The sequence below is a fragment of the Ostrea edulis genome, chromosome 2 (genome assembly GCF_947568905.1).
Source record: "Ostrea edulis chromosome 2, xbOstEdul1.1, whole genome shotgun sequence".
In the NCBI taxonomy this organism is placed as follows: Eukaryota; Metazoa; Mollusca; class Bivalvia; order Ostreida; family Ostreidae; genus Ostrea; species Ostrea edulis.
The window spans coordinates 102,167,189-102,190,448 of NC_079165.1; the positions used below are offsets into that span (position 1 = coordinate 102,167,189).

Genomic DNA, 23,260 nt, shown 5'->3' on the forward strand with positions numbered 1-23,260 from the left:
TTCAATTTTAATTTATTTTATTGCCACTTGGCATACTTGAAACAATGGTATTAACCTAATACAGATTCGCTGCTAGATCTAGCTCCACGGTGATTTAAGACATAATTCTTACTCTATATATAAACACATCCTGTTGGATTAAAACGATGAAGAAATTTAAAAATTGACATTGTTCATTAGGCAAGGGCAAACATTATATGTAGAAAGCATTTCGATTTTACATATATTTTCTTATTTCTGCAAATTTCCAAATTCAGCTCAACACGGAATAACAGACAATATAAATATTTTTTGTTACCATATGTACAGCTTAGTATGTACACGTACCTTGTGTAGTAAAAGAATTTCATAGTTTACGGCTGGGGTGGGGGGTAGGGGCTGTGTGTAGGGGTGGGGGTCTGGAAATGGACTACAGAACAGAAATGTCAGAATGATTGAGCAGAAATACTTTTAGAACTTTTACGTTTCAAGGTACACAGAATTGAGACCCATGTTTGACTTCACACAAACCACAGAATGATGCACAAGATCTAGAATAAACTGGCCGACTATGGAATGATTATAACACAGCATTTACAACAATGTTCTAACAACACTACCACATCCAGACCTTATACAATGTCAATGACAAAGTAGTTTCACATGGGTTTACTTAAAATGTACAGGATTTATATAAAGTTACTTTAATCGACCCCTCTCTTACACACACAGTATAATATCTGACCAGCATTTTAGAGTTTGTACACGTTCAGTCATGGAAGAGATGAATTAACTCTCATTTCTGGTCGCCAAAATTAGGGCTACGATAAATCCGTATAATCCCAATACTTCAGCAAAAATAAGAATTAGAATCATTCCCACAAACAGTCGAGGTTGCTGTGCCGTACCACGTACCCCTGCGTCACCCACAATTCCGATGGCAAATCCTGCAGCGAGACCGCTGAGGCCTACACTAAGACCAGCTCCTAAATGTGTGAAGCTCCTACAAATAGAATGTTAGAAGTTTTATTTAAGATCAACAAAACAAGTTTTACATCATAAGAACGCATGTCAACTGCATCAGGCTCAGTAATTAACGAAAAAGAATGGAAGTAGTATAGGAGAATGCAATATGATGCTGGCAATAACAATGGTTTTTTAAAACTTTGGTCATAATTCCAAATTTTCTTACAAAATTATCAACTTACTTGAATATGGTATAATCTTTATCAATGCTGTTGGCTATTACTGCAGCTACCACCAATCCATAAATAGCCAGAATACCAGCCATGACCACAGGGATGACGGACTTCATAATCAGTTCAGGCCTCATCACGGACATGGCTGCAATTCCAGTACCAGATTTAGCTGTTCCATAGGCAGCTCCCAGAGCTGAAAGTACAAAGTGGTATATGTTTACACGCATGTCTATAGTCGGCTGCCTTCATTTTGTCAATTTCTGATTATTTTCACAAACTCATCCCCTGAAAGTGATTTTTTCTGATGCATGTTCAATATAAAAATCAAGTCACATCTAGCACATTTTAAGCAACAGCCACTTTGAGAAAACCAAATGTGACTTTCCAAAAATGTAATACATGTATTTGTAAGTGTTATATCATTTAAGCACTTTCATGGCTAAGGTTATTCTGATGGAGATACAGCAACAACTGTTACAATATAATCTGTCAATGTGTGATCACGACACAAAGAGAACACCTCCTTTCTTCTGTAGTGAAACAATAATCTTAGAATCAATGGTTTCTCACTGACACTGGAGAAGAAATAAGTTCAACAGGACCTACTTCAACAGGAAGTTTGTTACATACACCTGCAAGCATATGCTGATTTTACTTGACAACTATTTGGATCATTTAGAGAATCATAATATATACATGTACATTAAATCAAATATTTCCAGTTTGAATGTCTGGTTTTTTTAAAGCTATGTATACAAATTAGTCTGTAGTAAAAATGTTTAAGAAACATTATTTTATTTACATATATGCTTCCTGTGTGGCAATATCAAAAGGGTAAATGTTTGTTATAGACAGGGTTCACAAGATATTGAGTGGACAATATTTTCTTGGGTCCTGAGTAGTTTGACCTCAAAATCAACCTTTAGGATGTACTAATGTACCAAATATGATATCTGTCAAGAAAAAATTTCTTAAAATATTGAGTGGACAACACACCACAAAGAATATGTGTGCACACCACTAAATGCCCCTTTTTTTTCAAATGGGCGGGGTGGACATAAAAATACACCCTCCCCCCAACCAAACAATCTGTCTAACAAGTGTACAAGTTTAATTTTACACTTTTACTTTATATTTGGCCTAATATATTCCTTGTGATAATACCAATCCATTGATATCAAAATAATCCAATATTGCCACAAAATCATATCCACACTATCCACTAATTTTGTTTGTTCATTTTGTTCTACAGTATATGTAAAACCACAAGATACATGTGCCTCATGTCCCCAAGGTCACGGGAAATGAGAATTTCAGAGATTAACCATTTATTTTACACAGTGTCTGGACTTTCACTACAGGTGAAATACCCACGAGGTAAAACATTTCTGACATTTAGCCATTCATCAGTATTGTGTGTTAAAACTTGAACATACTGAAAAACTTACTTTGACTACATTGAAGTAACTACATCTGTCCTAAAAGCACTAATAGTCCCTCTCAGGACTTGCCCAATCTGGTGCATATCACCATTTAAAGGTCACTTGTATATCAGCTGGTGTCAATTATGACCAGCTTTTAGCTTTAGCCTATGTTGCTTTGTTGAACATGAAATCAACTCTCTTCCCTGTCTGACCTTGCAAATGACCATAAGTATACCTAGTACAATAGCCAGTCAGGGCTACTTTAATAAGCCCACAGAAAATTTAGAATCTTACTTGATACATTTTATGAAATTATGCATGTTTAGATAATTATGTATTGTATTCTAATATTTCTTTTTTTTGATCAAACACTGCATATAAAAGTATTTTGAAATATGCATAAATTGCTCATTTAGTCAAACCCTTGATGTAAACAATTTTGATGGTTGGTAGAAAAGTAAAGACATTCAAAACATTGAAAAAATTGTGAAAATTGTTTTGATTAATAAATTGTAGTTGTTTCAACTAAGTCTGTTTGCATCCAAACAAAATACATTGCTTTGTGTTAAAAATACCATTCAGTTGGATTAATTGTCAAAAATTGTTAAAATATTAAAATATTGAGATTGCATCATGTGCATGGATTATTGAAATGTCTTCCCTTGAAAACGAGACAAACTAGATGTGTCGGTATGATTGATTGATTGATTGTATTTTGCTTTATGTCTTGCTCGAGAATTTTTGACTGATATGGAGACGTCACCAAGACTGGTGAAGGGCTTCAAATTTAGGCCTATGCTCGGGGCGGCATGTACAGGTGGCGAGTAATGGCTAGGACATTTGAAAGTCCAAGGGCAACAACTCTGATAAAAGGTAATATGAAAGTTATCAAAAAGGTAAACACTAAAAATATGCTTATCATTTAAGAGAACATCAGAGAAAGAAGTCTAGAAGTTTATGGGCAATGACTTTGGTAAAAATAGATCAATCTGACATCATGAAACTCAAACTTGATCCATAAGTCATCAATATAAATATATATTTATATATATATATAATAGATATTAATTCATTATCTATAAGCAAAGTAAAAAAAAAGTCTGAAAAACCCCCAACTATATTAAGATAGAATGACTGATGGAAAATGGTAACACTTTATCTCCCAACTATACAGGGGCAACAAAAAAAAACCAACCAAAAAAAAAAAAAGAAAGAGGTTTGACTGAATAGACACAAAATAGGTCATTTCTACGATGGTTTACATTTTGTCCAATTTGTTTTTAAAACTAGCAAAATGTCATTGGGCTGAGGTAAATTACAAGCTCAAACATACTCTTTATGGCCATAAGGGAACATCTAATGCTACTTTGTTGTATATCATAGCCTGCATAAGAATAAAGTTTTTCTCCCATTGACCTTAAACAAATGACCTTGGATCAGAGTCAAGAGACACATTTCATACCATATGCAGTCTTTGTGACAAGCATGAGCATCTTCTATTTTTTTCATACCAAGTTACGACCCAAACATGATTTGCAAAGACAGATGTCCCCAAAAATTTTGATTGCAGGGGATATAATATTAAGGTAATAGTAACTATTAGTAAGAATGCATCAGGAAATCACTTAATGGTTTTTAAGAAACATGGAAACATTTAAATATGGGTTTCCACTTTGATTCTAAATCCAGTACCGATCCATATATCCTGCTCACTGCTGCCTCAGCACCTCTATTTTTGGTATAGCCCTTACCAATAAGATGCTAGTAGCCAGAAAAACCTGTTCTAAGCTGTCCAAATCAATGAGAAATTCTGTCCTACACATTCCTCTCCAGATCTGCCCATTATAAATGAAGGAATCAATATCTCCTACTACCACACCATACAGCATACACAGAAGCAGGAAATCAATGCAATTCTAAAACAGTATTACAGGGTCACTGAGGACTTCACACATTACCAAACTTTATCTACCTACTACTAACTACAAAGAACTGATAATATTATTTATCAATGTTTACATTAAGCACTGTAACCAGATACACAACACAACCTGACAAGCAGCCCTATAAATAGTCTGATTGAAGAACAGCTAAAGACCTTTCAATAACTGAAATAGATGTAAATCTAATTACCTATATATATTAAAAGCCATATTTTACTACACTTACAATTGTACACATTAAAATATTATCTACTACAACTACTCTGTATCATATATATATTAAGTTATTCATAATAGTCATGTGACCTAACACCTGCTGCCAACATAAATGTCACATGCATTATACCTGGCCAATCTTTAACCATGTGATCATATATTACATAAATCAGCTGATTTTGTTTTAAGTATTTCAAAATTCTGAAAACTGAGGATAACTGACTTTCTGACTTGTTTTACAATTTTCCACAATGATTTAATGCACATCAAGTGGTGTGCTAAAAAATTAATCATCCACTTCAGTCAACAATTAGAGGGGTCAAAGCACTACAACTTCTACCATGCAAAGCGTCATCTGAACAATTGTAATTGTCAGTAAAACTAAACAGTAGAACTATTATTGTAAACTGGTGATCATGGATATCAATAGTATAATATTTCTAAATAAAAACCCCACCCCTTTGCCATCTTTCCGAAGACTTAGAATTAATCTAGGTTTATATTACAGTGAAATTCCTCTGTGGCCTGGATTTAACTTTTAAAACATGATAGCAAATATTATCTCTTGAATGACTCTATCACTATATACACAACTCTGAATTTCAAACTACTAACATTTTCCATGTCATTTCAATGTCAACACAGAGACCCAAAGAAGAGACAACCTTGGAATTTTCCTACTTTCCATTTGTTAATGCCATTTCATGACAACCCATGGAATGTCTGCATGCACAATTAATATTTCTTATGTTGGTCCATTAAGATAGACAACAACATGAAAGGTAAAATGATATCTGCCTTGCTCACACACATAAACAAATGCATTATTTAATGCCGTTACTGTAGTTTAAATCTTACAATATTAAAGAATGCATAAATTTGTCAATTTAAACAAAAAATTCCACATTCAAACTTTGAAGCTTTAGGTGTAGCTATACATGTTAAAAGAAATGAAAATGATAAAAATTACGTAAGTAACACACTTGACAAGCCGGATGCAGCATTTCTTAAGTGTTGTCTCAACTTGTTTGCAGACAAAAATCAATCATTTGAAAGAACTATCTATACTATAATAAACTCTTATATGTATCATTGTATGTCATATATTTCAACAGAAACTGACTATGTATCATAGAAGAAGAAAATTATATTGACTTGTCCAGAATAGCTATAAGGGGCTTGGAAGAGACGTAGATAATCCTTTGTTTACTCAATCCTTTTCCTCCCAAAGGTCAATCCAGAGCTACGCATTTATGTCAAGTACTTCTACTAATGAGACATAGGTAGTGGTTTAACAGTAGTATCCAAATAATATATTCGACTAATATTCATTAAATAAGTTTTATTACAATTACTGCTGAATCTAATAACTAAAATAAAAAAAAAAATAAAAACCCAAAATGGATGGATTCAGTATTTCTAACGGGGAATAAGTGTTATATAAATTATAAATATCTGCGACTTAAGTTAAGATCATATTACGTATATAACTACATGTACCCGACGATTGATAGATCAATCGACCTCAACATTTTCATTCAAAACCTTACCGCTGAAAGCTATGGCGGCTGTAGCACCCATTGAGCCGAAGAACGGTGTGTATATTGGTTTGTTATCTGCCATGTTCCAAATCAAAGAAATTTCCCTTACAGACGAGTAAAATGTGGATATCTTTCTCAGCAGTTCTTCCTCAAATTATCCACCGTGAATATGGCGAATGACATGTAATCATGTGATCGATGGGAGGAAAATTTGTGAACTGAGTTATCATTGGCTGAAGTTATTTTGAACAACCAATCAAAAATAATTTTACAATCCGAAATACCAAACAAGGGGGATAACTTTAATCAAACACGTGGTTTTGTATACAAGCATCTTCACATGTCCGGTGAAAGATCTTCCTGACGTCTGTGACGATGAAATTTTCATACAAAGTAAGAATACTCGTGAAGAGCTCTCTATTTTACATTCTCGATCCAGCATTGTCTATATATTTTTCTTGTATATTTAAACACTGACTCACCTTAGTTATGTTCAGATGTCCCGTCTTCTTCAGTTCTGATTCGATTTCTTCTTCATTTTGTGTTCAGCCTCAGTTTCCCACCCTCTATGAAATGTCAGTACATGTATCTATTGTTGTATGAAATTATTTTCCTTCAGTTTGAAACACAGGAGAAATAGCTGTCAGTTGGCTCAACTTTAAAGCAGTAATTAATACAATGCTGATTTCCAAGAAATGGAATATTTTAAATATAGATTAAATTATTGATATAAAGATATTATTTCAAGTCTCATCTACGTCTTAGAAGAACCTTCCAACAACTCGGAAGTTGACCATTGTTTTGACTTCGATGCTACAGACTCAGCATTAGAGTCAAGTCAATTGACAGATGTTTTTCTCTTCTGCATGAAATGGAGATTATAAACATTTTCATGTATGACATATAATATGTTTTACGGTGTGATCGTTGAGACGAGTGAAGACCCTTTATATTTTGCAACACGAATTTAGACATTTTAAAATCCACCTATTCGTTTAACTGTGGGAAACATAACACAGTCGATGTAAACAGTGCATTGTGACATCATATCAGCTGCAATGTTGTTTTTCTTCCTTTCAAACCAACCAATAACAAATCGTACGAAGGTAAGAGAAAGCCTGTCTGGAATTTTAATACGATTGTTGTACTTTCCCAACAATTTATTTATTTTATTTACGGGGTTGTCAATGAAGTATACCGCAGTGACGGCAACATTTTTCCGGATGCATTATGGGTAGTCCTTATCATTTTTCAGCTGATGAAGAGCAAATCACATGATTTACATGTTTCATATTACATATTACTAAACATGCAGTGCTGGTTAGTAATATGTACATGTATTTTATATAAGTAATAAATTTGTATTATTTATTTACAAGTATTTAATTGGTATATCAATACTTAATTTTAGATTATTTTAAGTTTAAAAACACTTCAAAATAATACATTATCACATAATCATTGGAGTGAGCTCTTTGCGATGTGAGCTTTGCTCGCTATTACCAACATGTTGAAGAGGGTTGCAAACTGGAGATAGGACTCGCAGAAGAAATCAAGCCTATTTGACATAGACGGAACCTAGCTGCAGAACTGTAGCTCTCTGAGAAAATTTTTTAATATTGAATTTATGAGACAGCCATGCAAGAATATAGCGATATAAGGCCTCAATCATACACATTTTTTGGTGCACCGTAAATTGAAGGTTTTTATAAGGGGTGGATCTGTAGCTCTCTGATCTGTCCCAATATTTTCTCAGATAGGTACAGTTCTGCAGCTTGACAGAACCTTAAAGAAACTGATTATATGTTACATTTAATACAGTTTTCCAACTTACTGGGGGCTGTGTACAGGAAGGGAAACATTCTGTTCGGTCCTGATGGCAACACTATCATAAGTCCTGTGGGAAACAGAGTCTCCGTTTTTGATTTGAAAAAGTAAGTTGCATGATTTATGTCTCTTGTTTCAAATATTATGAAACAAAACAAAATCTTTTGTTAAGAAGAAAGAATTAGAATGGATGACCATTTTCTGGCCAGTGCCATACAATCTAAGCATAATAATGCAAATATTGCCATTTGTTTAACTAATTTTTAGCCATGTGATATTTAGCCAATGTCATTCGTGAAATAAAGATCTGTTCTTTTCTTTTTCTGCATTTAAGAGAATTTTGTATTCTAGTTATGAACTCTTTCGAGAGAAGAATCTCAAAACTGACCATGAAACAAGATGTTTTTGTACTTGCAGCAACCAGTCAGAAACTCTCCCCATTGAGAGCAACACTAATGTTACCTGTGTGGCTTTGTCACCAGACGGTGTCACCCTCATACTGGTTAATGAAGGTGAGAGCAACACTAACATTACCTGAGTGGCTTTGTCACCAGACGGTGTCACCCTCATACTGGTTAATGAAGGTGAGAGCAACACTAACATTACCTGAGTGGCTTTGTCACGAGACGGTGTCCCCTCATACTGGTCAATGAAAGTGAGGCAAGTGGATTCATTATATTTGAAATACTTGTAAATATTTCTCAGAGAATTATAAGTGTTTGTTATGAAGAGAAAACACATACTGGTACTAATTGTTCGGAATGCTCAGTGGAGAAATTTTCTTTTGGGTGCATACAATTTGCATATAATAGATGTTGTATAAAGTTTAGAAGGATTTTATTCATGTCAAAACAAATCAGAATTATTTAGTTTGAAAAACTAATAATATAGATATTAATAGATATTGTGCCCTCAAAGATGAATGATCAGAAAGATATATATGAGATTGTTGTATTTTGCATTGCTGATTTTTACACTTTAATGTCTTTAAGGTTAAAGATTGAGGGCATTTTGATTGTTAGTTTTTCTGCAAGTTTACATTAGTAGCTACTTTTTATACAAAATAAATCTGCATGATTGAATTTTGATTGCTATATGTTTTTCGTAGTCTTTGGACTGAAGCTCATCAGAAGCATGATTTCGTAATGCATCTGAGTTTATCTCCCCAAGGTGAACTCTATATATAAAGTTTGTAAAGTGCAAATGTATACAATAAGTTACTCAATTAAATTTTCTGAATTTGGTTGAATATATGATACACCACACACACAAATCAAGTGAATAATTAGTATTCAGGGCTCAGTATGAGTGGAAAATTCTCATATGGATTATTGATTGAAATCAAATGAACTGAAGTATTCAGGGAGTAAAGAAACATAACAAATGCTTATTTCATATCACATCATGTATACTATATTAACAAGAAAACGGAATGGGTAAGGTGCGTGGAAAAATGGCGGCCAGAAATTTCAGTGTTTACGTCTTGTAGTGTGTATGACCTTTCCTCTGCTGCTTTGTGGAAGCAAATCAATGTCCTAAATGCACCTCTGCCACAGAAGAGCCCACATATTGAGAAATGGAAAGATGCTTCTTAATATATATAAAAAATAAGTTTTAACTTCAGGAAGGTATGCCTTGTGATTAATGACCCATGACAATGAAATTTGGAAATTTAGCAGCTCTTTCTAGAGAACTGGGCATTTTCTGAATATATAGCAGTTAGTATCACAACAATAATTAGATAGCTGAATTTAGTACAAGACTCTGCACATAGGATTAAAAAAAAAGGAATGTTCAACATAAATCCAGCACTACAGGAAATATTAGGTGGTTAACCAGCTGCGGTCCTAGGTGACTGTCATCATGGACCATCTAAAGCCAATGATGACCTGTCAACCAAGTCATAAATAGTGCAGTATTTCCACTGCTGTTAGGTTCCTGTGGATTTGTTTTATACCGCTAGTTTAATGGAATACCTGGAAATTTACCTTGAATTTATCTACCTTTACAATGTTGGATAATGTCTATTTATTTATTTCATTGTTACTGTAATCCTGAAATCAGAAAAAAAAGAATACATATAAATTCAAACTGTAAAATAGTACTATATTGTCATTAGAGTAGTTTTGGTTCAACACTGAGTAAATCATTTAAAGGTACCACTGAAATATATTGGTCAAGGTTTTTCAAATTTAAAACTTTAACCATGAAGGAGAAAAAGTCACTCATTTCTGCCATTGCACATCATTACTGTATTTAAAATGATGTGGCCCAGTGCTTCTGTTCATCTGTCAGCACCTTGTGGGGCAAATAAAAACAGTACTTATGAGGCTAGAATAATCAAACTTGCAACAATGTTCCCAATGATTAGAATATTGTCAAGATCAAAGGTTAAGGTTAAACTTATTTGAGCAATTTTGTAGACACAAAACAAGACTTGATGTACATATTTCCTATGGTTTGGTGCGAAGTATAATTTGGAAAGTGATTTTTATGCCCCCCAGATCGGAGGGGGGGGGGGGGGGGGCATATTGTTTTTGTCCTGTCTGTCGTTCTGTCTGAAACTTTAACCTTGCTAATAACTTTTGAACAGTAAGTGATAAGAGCTTTGATATTTCACATGAGTATTCCTTGTGACAAAACCTTTCCGTGGGTACCAACGTTTTTGACCCCTTGACCTTGGAGTTTGACCTACTTTTTGAAAACTTTAACCTTGCTAATAACTTTTGAACAGTAAGAGCTAGAGCTTTGATATTTCATATGAATATTCCTTGTGACAAGACCTTTCCGTTGGTACTAAACCTTTTGACCTTAACATTTGACCTACTTTTAAAAAATTGACATTGGTCATAACTTCTAAATGGTAAATATTAGAGCTTTCATATTGTACATGAGCATTTCTTGTGACAAGATCTTTCTACTGCTACCAAGATATTTGTCCTTGTGACCTTGGCCATCTTCGGAATTGGCCATTATCGGGGGCATTTGTGTTTCACAAACACATCTTGGTTTTTTTGCTTCTCAAGTTTTACTTTGTTAGAGTAGAATCAAAAATAATTTTCATTTAACAATTTCATATTTAATAGAGCCATCTTAGGCATATGATTTTATTCATACTCTCTGATATTAGAGAAAGTGCTGAGACAGCACTATCAGAGCCATTTTTTGACCAAGGAAAGGTTTATTTGAAATGTAATTCTTTCTTTGATTACAGCTACAGCACTATATATATTGGATGGGCATGTATTGCAGCATGAGTGTTGATCTTGTTTTGTTTTCATAAATGTATCTGTGGCTACAATTTTTTTTCCAGAAGGGGATGCTTTACTATGTAGCCTGCTTAGTAGAACAGTAATCCATACTTACAAGTTTCACCGGCCTGTTCACTGTATACAGTTCAGTCCAGATGGCAAGTAAGTATCACCTTTCTCTCTCTTTCTTTCTCTGTCTTTCCAAATGTGATAATTGAAAAAGTATGTACATGTATTTTATTTTTCAGAAAGTTTGCTGCCACTCGTGACAACATGGTTCAAGTGTTTCATGCCCCAGGGAAAACCAAAGAGTTCAACCCGTTTGTTTTATACAGAACTTTTTATGGAGCCTATGATGAGACTACATGTATTGATTGGACCTCAGACTCGAAGTATGAGATATGTTGTTATTCTGAAGCCTGTAATATCAGTGATCAACAGGTATATTGTTTTTTGGCCTGTCTGTCTGTCTGTCATTTTGTCTGTAAACATTGAACTTTGCCCATGAACTTATCTTTTGAATTTTACCAGATGAAAATTTTATATCTGGTCAAATGAGAGGACAAGCTCTATGTTAGATAGAGGTTAAGGTCATAGGTTTGACAGTGACAAAGGTCAAACCTAACTTTTGCCAGAACTTTTGATCTGTAGAAAATATAGACTTCATGATGAATACTTATTTCAGTTGAAAAGCCAAGGTAAAACTTATATTTAGGTCAGAGTTCTTGAAATTTTTGGTTTAGATTTTTCAGATATCTTGAGAGCACTTAATATTTATGTCAGACAAACCGTGTTCTAACTTATATAAGACAACAGTGTTCCCACACTCAGTTTTGGTACTGGAGCTTGGGCCATTGGAATTAGGAGAATTAGTGATGCTTGGGTGAAGATGAATACAGAATCAACACTTTTCCTTTGTTCATTAATTGTATTTTGAAATAATAACATTAGGGCTATTCCAGAAATAAATACATGGGGGGGGGGGGGGGGGGGTCGGGAGGCACCTTTTGTATATACCAAGCACCCATAAAAAAAAAATAAAAAATTACCCCATGACCCATCAAATTAATAAACTCATTTTACAATGACCCATCTAATAAAAAAAAAAAAACTAACCAGACCCACCACAAAAATATTTTTAAAAATGAAAACGGTACAAATCTCGTGAGGTTTTCGGGACAAACATTCTAGTCAATGACGCGGTAATGTCTGTGCGACATTGTATCACAGTAGTTCTGAAGAAACGATGTTACATCAACAATCAAAGGCATCTATGGCGGGAATGTTGGAAAGATTGGGAGTCCAAACGATGCTATTATCATGAAATGGGTATGGATATGTTTTTCCACGAATCGTTCGTCTTCTAATGGAGCCCGCGCCCGGAGGCCTCTATATCACCATCACACCGACTGATAAATATAACGCATCGGTACCCTCGTATAAATCAACTAAGGTTTGCCTATTTTTATTAGAAAACGGAATACCTATTGGTTTCAAAATATTCCCAAAATCGATGCACTGTAAACTGTAATAATCTACAGAACAGAGTTCGCCGCCATCACGTCCAATGGGACCCTATTAAACGCGCCTCTAATTTGAAGAGTGCCGTAATGGAAAGTTATGCGCTGCAAAGAGCGACAACTTGAATAGTTCTATGTTACTTTCGATTTCGAAAGCACGTTTTCAATTTTCCCTTCGACGTTTTGTAACCAACACGACAAGAGCGACAATAAAAATATTCTGAAAACTCAACACCCACGTGGCACAAAATAAAACAATAGAAACTACCCACTACCCATAATACATATTTTATTAACAATCCCACCATGAACCAATTAAAATATGAAAAAATACGACCACCCACACAAAAAAATATCATTTGCCGCCCGACCCCCCCCATTTGATCATTTCTGGAACAGCCCTTACTGAAAACGTCAAACTGTCAAAGTATAGTTTTGTGCAACTGATATTTCAAATAACGATTTTCTTCAGACCTAATTTTCTCGTCAACATTCTCACTTCTAGTTTTATTCACAAGTTCATTTGTCAATTCAGTTGACTAACTTTTCATAAAGGCTTTTATTGTTAATGCTGTTGCTTCAATAGTAGTAGTCTATTTTCTTCCTGGTTCTAGATATACTCTGTTGTCATTTTGCTTTGGTAGTTCATAGTAATTGTCATTTTTAGATTTTTATTTTTATCAAAATGACTCCTTCTACTTTCAGTTTGATTTTTGAATTATTATTACAAGTGTATTAATTTACACACATTTGCTAACTCAGTTGGGAAAATTATACACTCTCTGTTGGGAAAAGGGTCTTTTTTGCATTGTGAACAGGTCCCATTTATCGAGAATCTGATAAGATTGACACTTCTCGAAACTCAGCTAGGTTACATTATGATTGGTCCACACTAATATTGATGGTATTGGTGATGCTTTATGTTATTTCTGTGTCACAGACGATTTTAACTGGATCTTTTGTAGAGCATTATGTGTTATTTTATGATGAGTACATTTCTATCTGAATCTTTTGTAGAGCATTATGTGTTATTTTATGATGAGTACATTTCTAATCTGAATCTTTTGTAGAGCATTATGTGTTATTTTATGATGAGTACATTCCTATCTGAATCTTTTGTAGAGCATTATGTGTAGGGTCGAAGGACATGAACACAAGGATCTATGGTACTGAACGCTATAACAATCTGATCGCCTACACCATTGGGGGTCATGCTGACACTATTGTTGGGGCATTCTTTGAAAAAGACTCTTTAGATGTATCCTTTTAGTTTTTACATATTTTCTTCAAAGAAATCAATTACAATATTATACCTTAGTACTTGTACAATATAACGTGTAAATATTTGTAAGTGCAAAAATAAGGAATGCATAGTCTTTCAAATACTCTGATAATGAGCTATGCTTGTAACACATTGCCTAGTAATATGTAGGTGTGTTCTTCTGTTCGATGCCTGTACCGCTGTACATTGTAATATGTAGGTGTGTTTGATGCCTGTAACATTGTACATTGTAATATGTAGGTGTGTTCGTCTGTTCGATGCCTGTAATGCTGTACATTGTAATATGTAGATGTGTTCGTCTGTTCGATGCCTGTAATGCTGTACATTGTAATATGTAGGTGTGTTTGATGCCTGTAATGCTGTACATTGTAATATGTAGGTGTGTTTGATGCCTGTAACATTGTACATTGTAATATGTAGATGTGTTCGTCTGTTCGATGCCTGTAATGCTGTACATTGTAATATGTAGATGTGTTCGTCTGTTCGATGCCTGTAATGCTGTACATTGTAATATGTAGGTGTGTTTGTCTGTTTGATGCCTGTAATGCTGTACATTGTAATATGTAGGTGTGTTTGTCTGTTTGATGCCTGTAACATTGTACATTGTAATATGTAGGTGTGTTCGTCTGTTCGATGCCTGTAATGCTGTACATTGTAATATGTAGCGATGTCTGTAATGCTGTACATTCTAATATGTAGGTGTGTTTGATGCCTGTAATGTACATTGTAATATGTAGATGTGTTCGTCTGTTCGATGCCTGTAATGCTGTACATTGTAATATGTAGGTGTGTTCGTCTGTTCGATGCCTGTAATGCTGTACATTCTAATATGTAGGTGTGTTTGATGCCTGTAACATTATACATTGTAATATGTAGGTGTGTTCGTCTGTTTGATGCCTGTAATGCTGTACATTGTAATATGTAGGTGTGTTCATCTGTTCGATGCCTGTAACGCTGTAGATTGTAATATGTAGGTGTGTTCGTGTGTTTGATGCCTGTAACATTGTACATTGTAATATGTAGGTGTGTTTGATGCCTGTAATGCTGTACATTGTAATATGTAGGTGTGTTCGTCTGTTTGATGTCTGTAACGCTGTACATTGTAGTGGATTGGTGTGTTTGATACTTATATTTCCTTAACTTTAAAGCTTTACATAATAAGTAGAACAGGTCACATGAGTGTTTGGAAATGTGATACAGAATTAGATGGGCTGGAACCCTACACTAAACCAGAGATGGAGACTGGTGCCACACTGGTGTCTGATGATGAAGAAGAAGAGCAACAGAAGAAAGGTATAATCAAAAGCAGAAAAAAACATGGTTTGGAAAAAGGACCATTAAACTGGATGAGTTGTGAGAGATAATTAGGTTTTGCTCCCGTGCACCAGAGGCTCATTCGTGTGATGTCTATTTCTGTTTTGGTAATTTGTTTAGCTGGTGAGCTGTAAGATTAAATGAACTTTTCTGATGGAAATCTATATATTGTCTGTCTGTTATTTTTTCCTTCATATTTTTGACATCTTATGCATATTCATGAGGCTCATTTCAACCAAACTTGCCACAATGTATCTTTGTGCAAATGAGATTCGTATTTCTTCAAAGGAAGGGTAATCTCTCTTTCCAAAGGAAGATAATTATGAAATAGTGAAATTGGGGTTCATTTAAAAATCTTTGAATGAAGAGTGACTAGGACATAAATGATGGAACAAATGATGACTTCCTTATATAACATCCTCATGTGATGAAAGTTCAAGTTTGTGTGTGCTACACTGTTAAAAATGTCTTCTCTCATGTTCCATGACTATAAATTGTAGAACTGATATACAAGCATACCTACACTGTGTAGATTTAACAAGTTAAAAATTTCTGTAATTTATACAAGCATTGTGGCTCATGCATAGTTTGTATTCATTGGAAGATGCTACATTCTTTATGCTTTCCGGAATTATAACATTACTAAATGTCATTGTGTCGTATAGATGACACTATTTATCAGTCTCTGATTTTGTGCTCTTATTAATTTCCAGAGGAAGATGTGACTAAACAATCTGCTAACAATGAAAACCAAATCAAATATGGAAGGAGAGCTAAGTAAGATATTGATATTTCGGAGAATTTCAAAGTTAAAATATCTTGCTATAGAGACATGAGCTGTGAGTTTTGGAGCTATAACTATTTACTTGCTTTATTGCAGACACTCATATAAAGAGTCCCTAGGGGAGGGAGCTAAAATTTCTAAGCTTACCAGTGTGGCCTACCATAAAGATATTCATATCTTGGTGTCAGGATTCATGGATGGCTCCTTCTACCTTCACGAACTTCCAGATTTCAACCTCATCCATTCTCTCAGGTATATGTACTGTATCACAGTACCAGTAATCTGTTGATGCCTTTGCCAGACAATGGCTGGAAATATACTTTTGCCATCTTTTTGTCTGTTCTTCCATTTTTCCTTCATTTTGGCATAGTTGTAGTTTTCTGTTAGTTTTTATGTTAGACTTTAAGGTGTTTATGTGTATTGAAGAGTTCCAGTTCCAGTTTTCTTCGATTGGCCTATATTCAGTAAAGTTATGGCCCTTGGACTTTGAAATTTTCATAGAATTCAGTTTTTCAGACTTTTCTTTTTATCAAGGTATTATAGATATTGTATGGCTAATAGGAGGAGATGAAGTTTTGCTCCAGTTGACCCACTTTTAGCAGACTCGTAAACTTTGAAAATGCCATAGAATTAACTTTTCCCAGACTCCTTTTGCAGTAAGCTTGCAGATACATGTATTGAACTGATGTGTGGTGTGTAGCTGTAGTGTAAGGTTCACTGTAATGGAGTAACTTAAGCTTCATCATGGGAGACTACTGTAGTTTGCTAGACATTTATATGCTATACACTTGCAGATATTGGGCTGATTTTTAGTGTTGTAGTTGTTTACAGAAGAGGTAAAGATGAAAGTTTGATTGAGCTACTTTTAGCAGATATATCGACTGTTAGATTTAATTTTCAAAATTTCACAATTTTCTAAACTTCACCATGCTTACAGATACATATCTTCAGTTGGCATTCGGGTGTTAAGTCTTATTGTATATTAGGTGAGTTTTGGTGACAGCAATAATTGGCAAAATTTCTTCTTCCAAAATAATTTTAAGTCTTTTGTTTATCAATATGAATGGAAATTTTGACATTTTTAATTTTGACAACTTTTTTTCATCTGCCTAAAAACCAACTTTTCCAACACGCCAAAATTAACTGATATACATTATGTTACTTTTAATTGCAAATCTGGTGTCAAATTTTTTCCTATTGCTTTTATCTATTTACTCGAGCTCTGTATTGTTATCATTTTTCTCTTACAATTATATTAAAAATGCAAGCACTTACCAACAAAAGTATGAGTGTGAGTATGAAAGTGTGTGAAAGTGGTTAGAAAAAAATGACAAATGTTCTTTTGTCTTATGTCAATATTTGTGAAATAAAAAATTTATAAGTTAAAAAAAGAAAAAGTTTTTTCCTATTGGCATGGTAATTTATTGGCTAAACACCTTTGTACTCCTTTCACTTTGCAATTAGGCAGGGGCATGTATCCTCATTGACACATCTAGCCTTTAAGAATGTGAGTGTTTAGCATGAACCTACAATGTTTACTTTGTTTTGTAGTATATCTGACCAGATAATATCCTCAGTAGCCTTCAACAAGACTGGAGACTGGATTGGACTGGCTTGTACTGGATTGGGCCAGCTACTGGTTTGGGAATGGCAAAGTGAGACGTATGTACTGAAGCAGCAGGGACATTTCAATCAGATCAGCTGTTTGTCGTACTCTCCAGATGGACAGAATCTCGCAACAGGAGGGGATGATGGGAAGGTAAACATTCGATCTTTCTGTTCCCCACCTCTCTTTTGAATAATGCTTGGAGTTTGAAATCAGAGTGGCTCCAAGCAAGGTCAAGCATGGTTATGATAGCCCAATATATAAAACAAAAGTAAGGATGCATTCTTATCATTGAAATGCGATATTTTGTATTCAACAATGATAGAATTTACACATTCTTTTGACACTTAAAAAAGTGGGTGTCACAGCACTTGTTCATGTGGAAAGATGATTTCAAGGTTATGCATTTTTTCTGCAATGCTTGCTACCTTCATCACCCAATGAAACACCAAAGAAAGACTTTATTGTTTAAATAACACTGGTGTAGTTAAATACATAACAACATGGAAGAAAGTAGGGGTATTGGATCATATAAGAAAGAAAAGCGATTTTCTCAATTTTTTCCTGGAGAAAATATTAGGGATTGTGCATCAAAATGGTCCCAAGAGGGATAGTGAGGTGACAGGTCAGAACATTCAAATTTACTATACAGTCTGTTACTTTTGTCAGTTATGACTTACTCTCATAGTTTTTCTTGCTGTAATTTTTTTCTACTGGAGACAGAAGTCAGAATTATCAAAGTTTTCAAATGAGGGAATAAAGTGATGTTTGATTGTGTTGTTGATGACATTGAAAATGCAGTCCATTTTAATTCAATTCCCAAGACCCTTATTTTGATATTAAATGTTACAACTATCAGTAAGAAGGAGCAGTTAATGTGTTTTCTGACATGTTTCATATATTAAAGAAAATACATGCAGACATTGTGCATATCATTTAATTGCTGAGAATTATGACAGGAATCTATCCTTGATTCAGTCATTTTAGTTCATCTGAATCCTAGGTTCTAACACGTTTTTGTAACTTTTATGAGGCATGTAAAGCTTGTGTTGTAGAATGTCGGGACTACCAAATGTTGTATAAAGCACACACTGTACTTAGTTATAGGGGAATCAAGTTTATAGAAAAAGGAGAGTCAAGTTCCTATTGAGGTAATTCTGAAAAAAGAGATGAAATAGCATGCTAAAATCAAGGGTTTTCCATGTGAATTGTAGGTGAAGCTGTGGAACACCAGCAGTGGTTTCTGTTTTGTGACCTTTAATGAACACCTAGGGGGAGTAACTGGAGTTGTGTTCAGTCAGAATGGACAAGTTGTCCTCTCCTCCTCTCTAGATGGCACTGTTAGGGCTTTTGACCTAAACAGGTAACAATTAAATGTCCTTGTATGTTACATTACTGTCATGCTGATCACAGGTGAATGATTTGTTGTGAAGCACATTAAATTTTGTTGCTTTGTTTGATTTAGGTATCGTAACTTTCGTACATTCACATCTCCACGGCCTGCTCAGTTTTCCTGTATCACGGTCGACAGCAGTGGGGACATTGTGTGTGCGGGAGGTATGGACACTTTTGAGGTATTTGTCTGGTCCATGCAGACTGGAAGGCTTTTAGAGGTTTGTCATATGTGTTTGTTATGTCCATATGTTGATAAATTTCGAATCCTGGGGCTTAATATATCTTGAGTACTGTAAAAGTGGTTATTCACGCATTGGGAAAATTTACACTAATTACATGGTCATGTAATAAACGTGTAAATTTCCCCCACGAGTATACTTATAGATATTATATTCAGTTACCATGTATTTTTCCCCCACATGTAATGTTGGATGTGGAAAAACGTGTACTTAGCCCTCAGCATAAATAACCACTTTTACAGTACTCCTATATGCAGAATGAAGAATCTCTCAAATGATGGCTTGTAAATATTTGTATACATGTATTATTTCAACTTATTCATGATATTATACCCCAGCAAAGTAGTTAAATCTGAGCAATTCATGAACATTAGCCGTAAAGAATTTAGGAGGATTCTGCGATTGTATTATATGCTATCATCTCTCGAAATGTCCTGACGAAACCATGTAGAGTTCAAAATAGTACCATTTGTAACCACCCATAACCCAAAAAATCCAGAATATGACTCCTGTGGTTCATCAACTTAATAATATTCTGAAATCAGATGAAGAAATGACATATGTCCTCTGAAATTACAAATTCATTAACAGCATTAAAAAGACAACCCAAATATTTCCATAGAATACTATGCCCATCCCAATTTCATAGAAAATCCGATTTCCGAGTCAACAGATGTAAAACTTATACGGTACCAATCTTGATGCACCAGATGCGCATTTCGACAAATAATGTCTCTTCAGTGATGCTCAACCGAAATGTTTGAAATCCCAAATAACAATGAAGTTTTAGAGCTATTATAGCCAAAAACAGCGTGCCAAAAAAAGTGGAGTCAAATTCGTCTAAGGGCTATTCCAGAAATAAATACATGGGGGGGGGGGGGGGGGGGGGGGGGGGGAGAGGCACCTTTTGTATATACCAAGCACCCATAAAAAAAAATTAAAAATTACCCCATGACCCATCAAATTAATAAACTCATTTTACAATGACCCATCTAATAAAAAAAAAAACAACTAACCAGACCCACCACAAAAATATTTTTAAAAATGAAAACGGTACAAATCTCGCGAGGTTTTCGGGACAAACATTCTAGTCAATGACGCGGTAATGCCTGTGCGACATTGTATCACAGTAGTTCTGAAGAAACGATGTCACATCAACAATCAAAGGCATCTATGGCGGGAATGTTGGAAAGATTGGGAGTCCAAACGATGCTATTATTATGAAATGGGTATGGATATGTTTTTCCACGAATCGTTCGTCTTCTAATGGAGCCCGCGCCCGGAGGCCTCTATATCACCATCACACCGACTGATAAATATAACGCATCGGTACCCTCGTATAAATCAACTAAGGTTTGCCTATTTTTATTAGAAAACGGAGTACCTATTGGTTTCAAAATATTCCCAAAATCGATGCACTGTAAACTGTAATAATCTACAGAACAGAGTTCGCCGCCATCACGTCCAAAGGGACCCTACTAAATGCGCCTCTAATTTGAAGAGTGCCGTAATAGGGAAGTTATGCGCTGCAAAGAGCGACAACTCGAATAGTTCTATGTTACTTCCGATTTCGAAAGCACATTTTCAATTTTCCCTCCGACGTTTTGTAACCAACACGACAAGAGCGACAATAAAAATATTCTGAAAACTCAACACCCACGTGGCACAAAATAAAACAATAGAAACTACCCACTACCCATAATAAATATTTTTTTAACAGTCCAACCACGGACCAATTAAAATATGAAAAAATACGACCACCCACACAAAAAAATATCGTTTGCCGCCCGACCCCTCCATTTGATCATTTCTGGAACAGCCCTAAGGATAAGAGCTATGCATGAGGGAGATAATCCTTAATTTTGAAATGAATTTTTAAATTTTATAACAGCAATTAAATATACATCCGTATTAATTTGCAAAGATCCCCAGTGTGGAATTCGTCCATATTTAAAGGAGGGACACACCTTCAACTTCAGCAGAAGGGAATTCACTGTAAATGCGGATATGTCTTGTGGTTTTAAGAATTTAATATATGTTATTACATGTAGCGGATGTAGACAAATCTATATCGGAGAGACAGGAACAAGTCATAGAGCCAGAATTCATTTACATAAGCAACACATTCATGTACCGGAATACCGTAAAATAAAACTGAGTGAACATTTAGATGCATGTGGAAATGGACATTTTTAAAATGTTTTTCCTTTTTATAAAATTTTCACGGACAATTTAGTGGAAAGGAGAAAAGAAAAATTTCATTCGCTCATTTAGACCTTCACTTACTAGTTTAATGTAAATTCTTTGTATTACTTCAAAATAATATGCTCCAAATGACTCTCTCTGTATTATGACATCATTATAATGTTATAGTCATACAACAACATTATATATATATATATATATGTATGATGTCATAATTAAACATGTATTAACCAGTTTTTTGTGTGAAAATGTCAATATCAACTCTTTATATCTTTATCTTGTAAAAATAACTTCATTTTTATTGTGTGTTATCATTTCTAATATTTTTTGGCTGGAATATAGTAGAAACCATACCTCCTTCTTCACACAAAAAATCCCACAGAATCAGTGATACCAATGATTGAGATGAGTTTAAACTGAGTGTTGTTTACAGGTGCTAGCTGGACATGAGGGCCCAGTAAGTTCCGTAACCTTCAGCTCCCACAAAGCTCTCCTAGCCAGCGGCTCTTGGGACAAAACAGTCAAACTCTGGGATGTGTTTGAGAATAAAGGGGCTAAAGAAACCATTGTCCTCTCATCAGATGGTTTGTATATAGACTTAAAAATAGAAAATGTTAATGTCTTGTCTGTCAGAGTTGAAGACTCTCATCTGCATATATGTCTGGTATTTTTTTTATTTTTCATTTTATTTTCATCCTTTATAGAACCGCTGGGCTAATTTAAAAAAAAATTTGCAAAGCATCTATGGGTAAAGATTTAAAAGGATTTAAAAAGGGGTCACATTCTTCTAACTTCTAAAGGGAGATAATTAAGAAATTGTGAAAGTGGAGTGGAGTATTTCATATGTAATGAAGATTTAAGTTTGTTCACAGTGTGATCCCCCAAGGTTTAATGGCTACAAAAAGAGTTTTTTAAGTTTTACACAAGAAACATCAAGCATCAAATTTATGGGCTGGAGGAATGATTGATTATACTTAAGTCACACATTTGAATAAAGGATTATGCTAAGCCTGTGTTTATGAGTGAAGTTTCTTAAGTTTGACCAAAGAATGATGTTAACAAATGTACCTCTCGTTAGGCAATACTTGAACCACTTTCAACATTACTTTAGATATCAGTTATTGCCTTTTATGTTGTTCTTGATCAAGAAACTGTGTAAAAACATATTTCAATAATCAGTAATAATAGCATTGTTTACTTCTTTGGGTTTGCTATTTCAGTTTACAGTATAAGATATAATTTTCATAAAATGTTATTTACAGCAATAAATTTTCCTCCAAATATATGGGTCACAAATTACACCAAAAATAACACCATTATTAGCTTTTAATACAAATAAACTTCAAAAATCATCCTGAATTTTTAAAAAAAATCATCATAATGAAAACACACACATAGACAGTCTGCAGTGAATAAACTAAATCATGTATTTTGTAGAATGGGCCACTTAGTGCTTGTCCATAATAAGCTTATTGTTATGGGCAACTGTTCAAGTGAGTGATGTGGCCTATTGACCTCTTTATGCTAATATTAGA

The 23,260-nt window shown here is 34.5% G+C and overlaps 2 protein-coding genes across 5 annotated transcripts in view; one reads left to right on the forward strand and one right to left on the reverse strand.

Moving 5' to 3' along the window:
• Positions 1-6,522, reverse strand: LOC125682574 (V-type proton ATPase 16 kDa proteolipid subunit c-like). 2 transcript variants are annotated; one of them, XM_056155813.1, is made up of 4 exons: positions 6,312-6,501; positions 1,336-1,371; positions 1,188-1,260; positions 1-982 (listed from the first exon to the last, which is right to left on the reverse strand). In XM_056155813.1, the coding sequence occupies exons 1-4, from the start codon at positions 6,382-6,384 to the stop codon at positions 769-771; spliced, it is 396 nt and encodes a 131-aa protein (XP_056011788.1). In that variant the 5' UTR covers positions 6,385-6,501; the 3' UTR covers positions 1-768. The 2 variants fall into 2 exon arrangements, with proteins under 2 accessions (XP_056011788.1, XP_048779181.1); XM_048923224.2 differs by having other exon boundaries at positions 1,188-1,371; positions 6,312-6,522.
• LOC125682573 (periodic tryptophan protein 2 homolog) overlaps positions 1,850-23,260 on the forward strand; it is a 27,342-nt gene continuing 5,931 nt past the window's right edge. The window contains exons 1-13 of one of the 3 annotated variants that reach the window (XM_056155811.1): positions 1,850-3,475; positions 8,124-8,236; positions 8,547-8,641; positions 11,443-11,542; positions 11,629-11,772; positions 14,023-14,158; positions 15,331-15,475; positions 16,210-16,273; positions 16,377-16,532; positions 17,832-18,039; positions 19,101-19,249; positions 19,352-19,499; positions 22,159-22,309. In XM_056155811.1, the coding sequence (XP_056011786.1) occupies positions 11,654-11,772; positions 14,023-14,158; positions 15,331-15,475; positions 16,210-16,273; positions 16,377-16,532; positions 17,832-18,039; positions 19,101-19,249; positions 19,352-19,499; positions 22,159-22,309 (1,276 nt within the window). In that variant the 5' untranslated portion in view covers positions 1,850-3,475; positions 8,124-8,236; positions 8,547-8,641; positions 11,443-11,542; positions 11,629-11,653. Of the gene's footprint in view, positions 3,476-6,578; positions 6,696-8,123; positions 8,237-8,546; positions 8,714-11,442; positions 11,543-11,628; positions 11,773-14,022; positions 14,159-15,330; positions 15,476-16,209; positions 16,274-16,376; positions 16,533-17,831; positions 18,040-19,100; positions 19,250-19,351; positions 19,500-22,158; positions 22,310-23,260 lie in introns of those variants that run through there. The other 2 variants (XM_056155810.1, XM_056155812.1) reach the window with 2 other exon arrangements.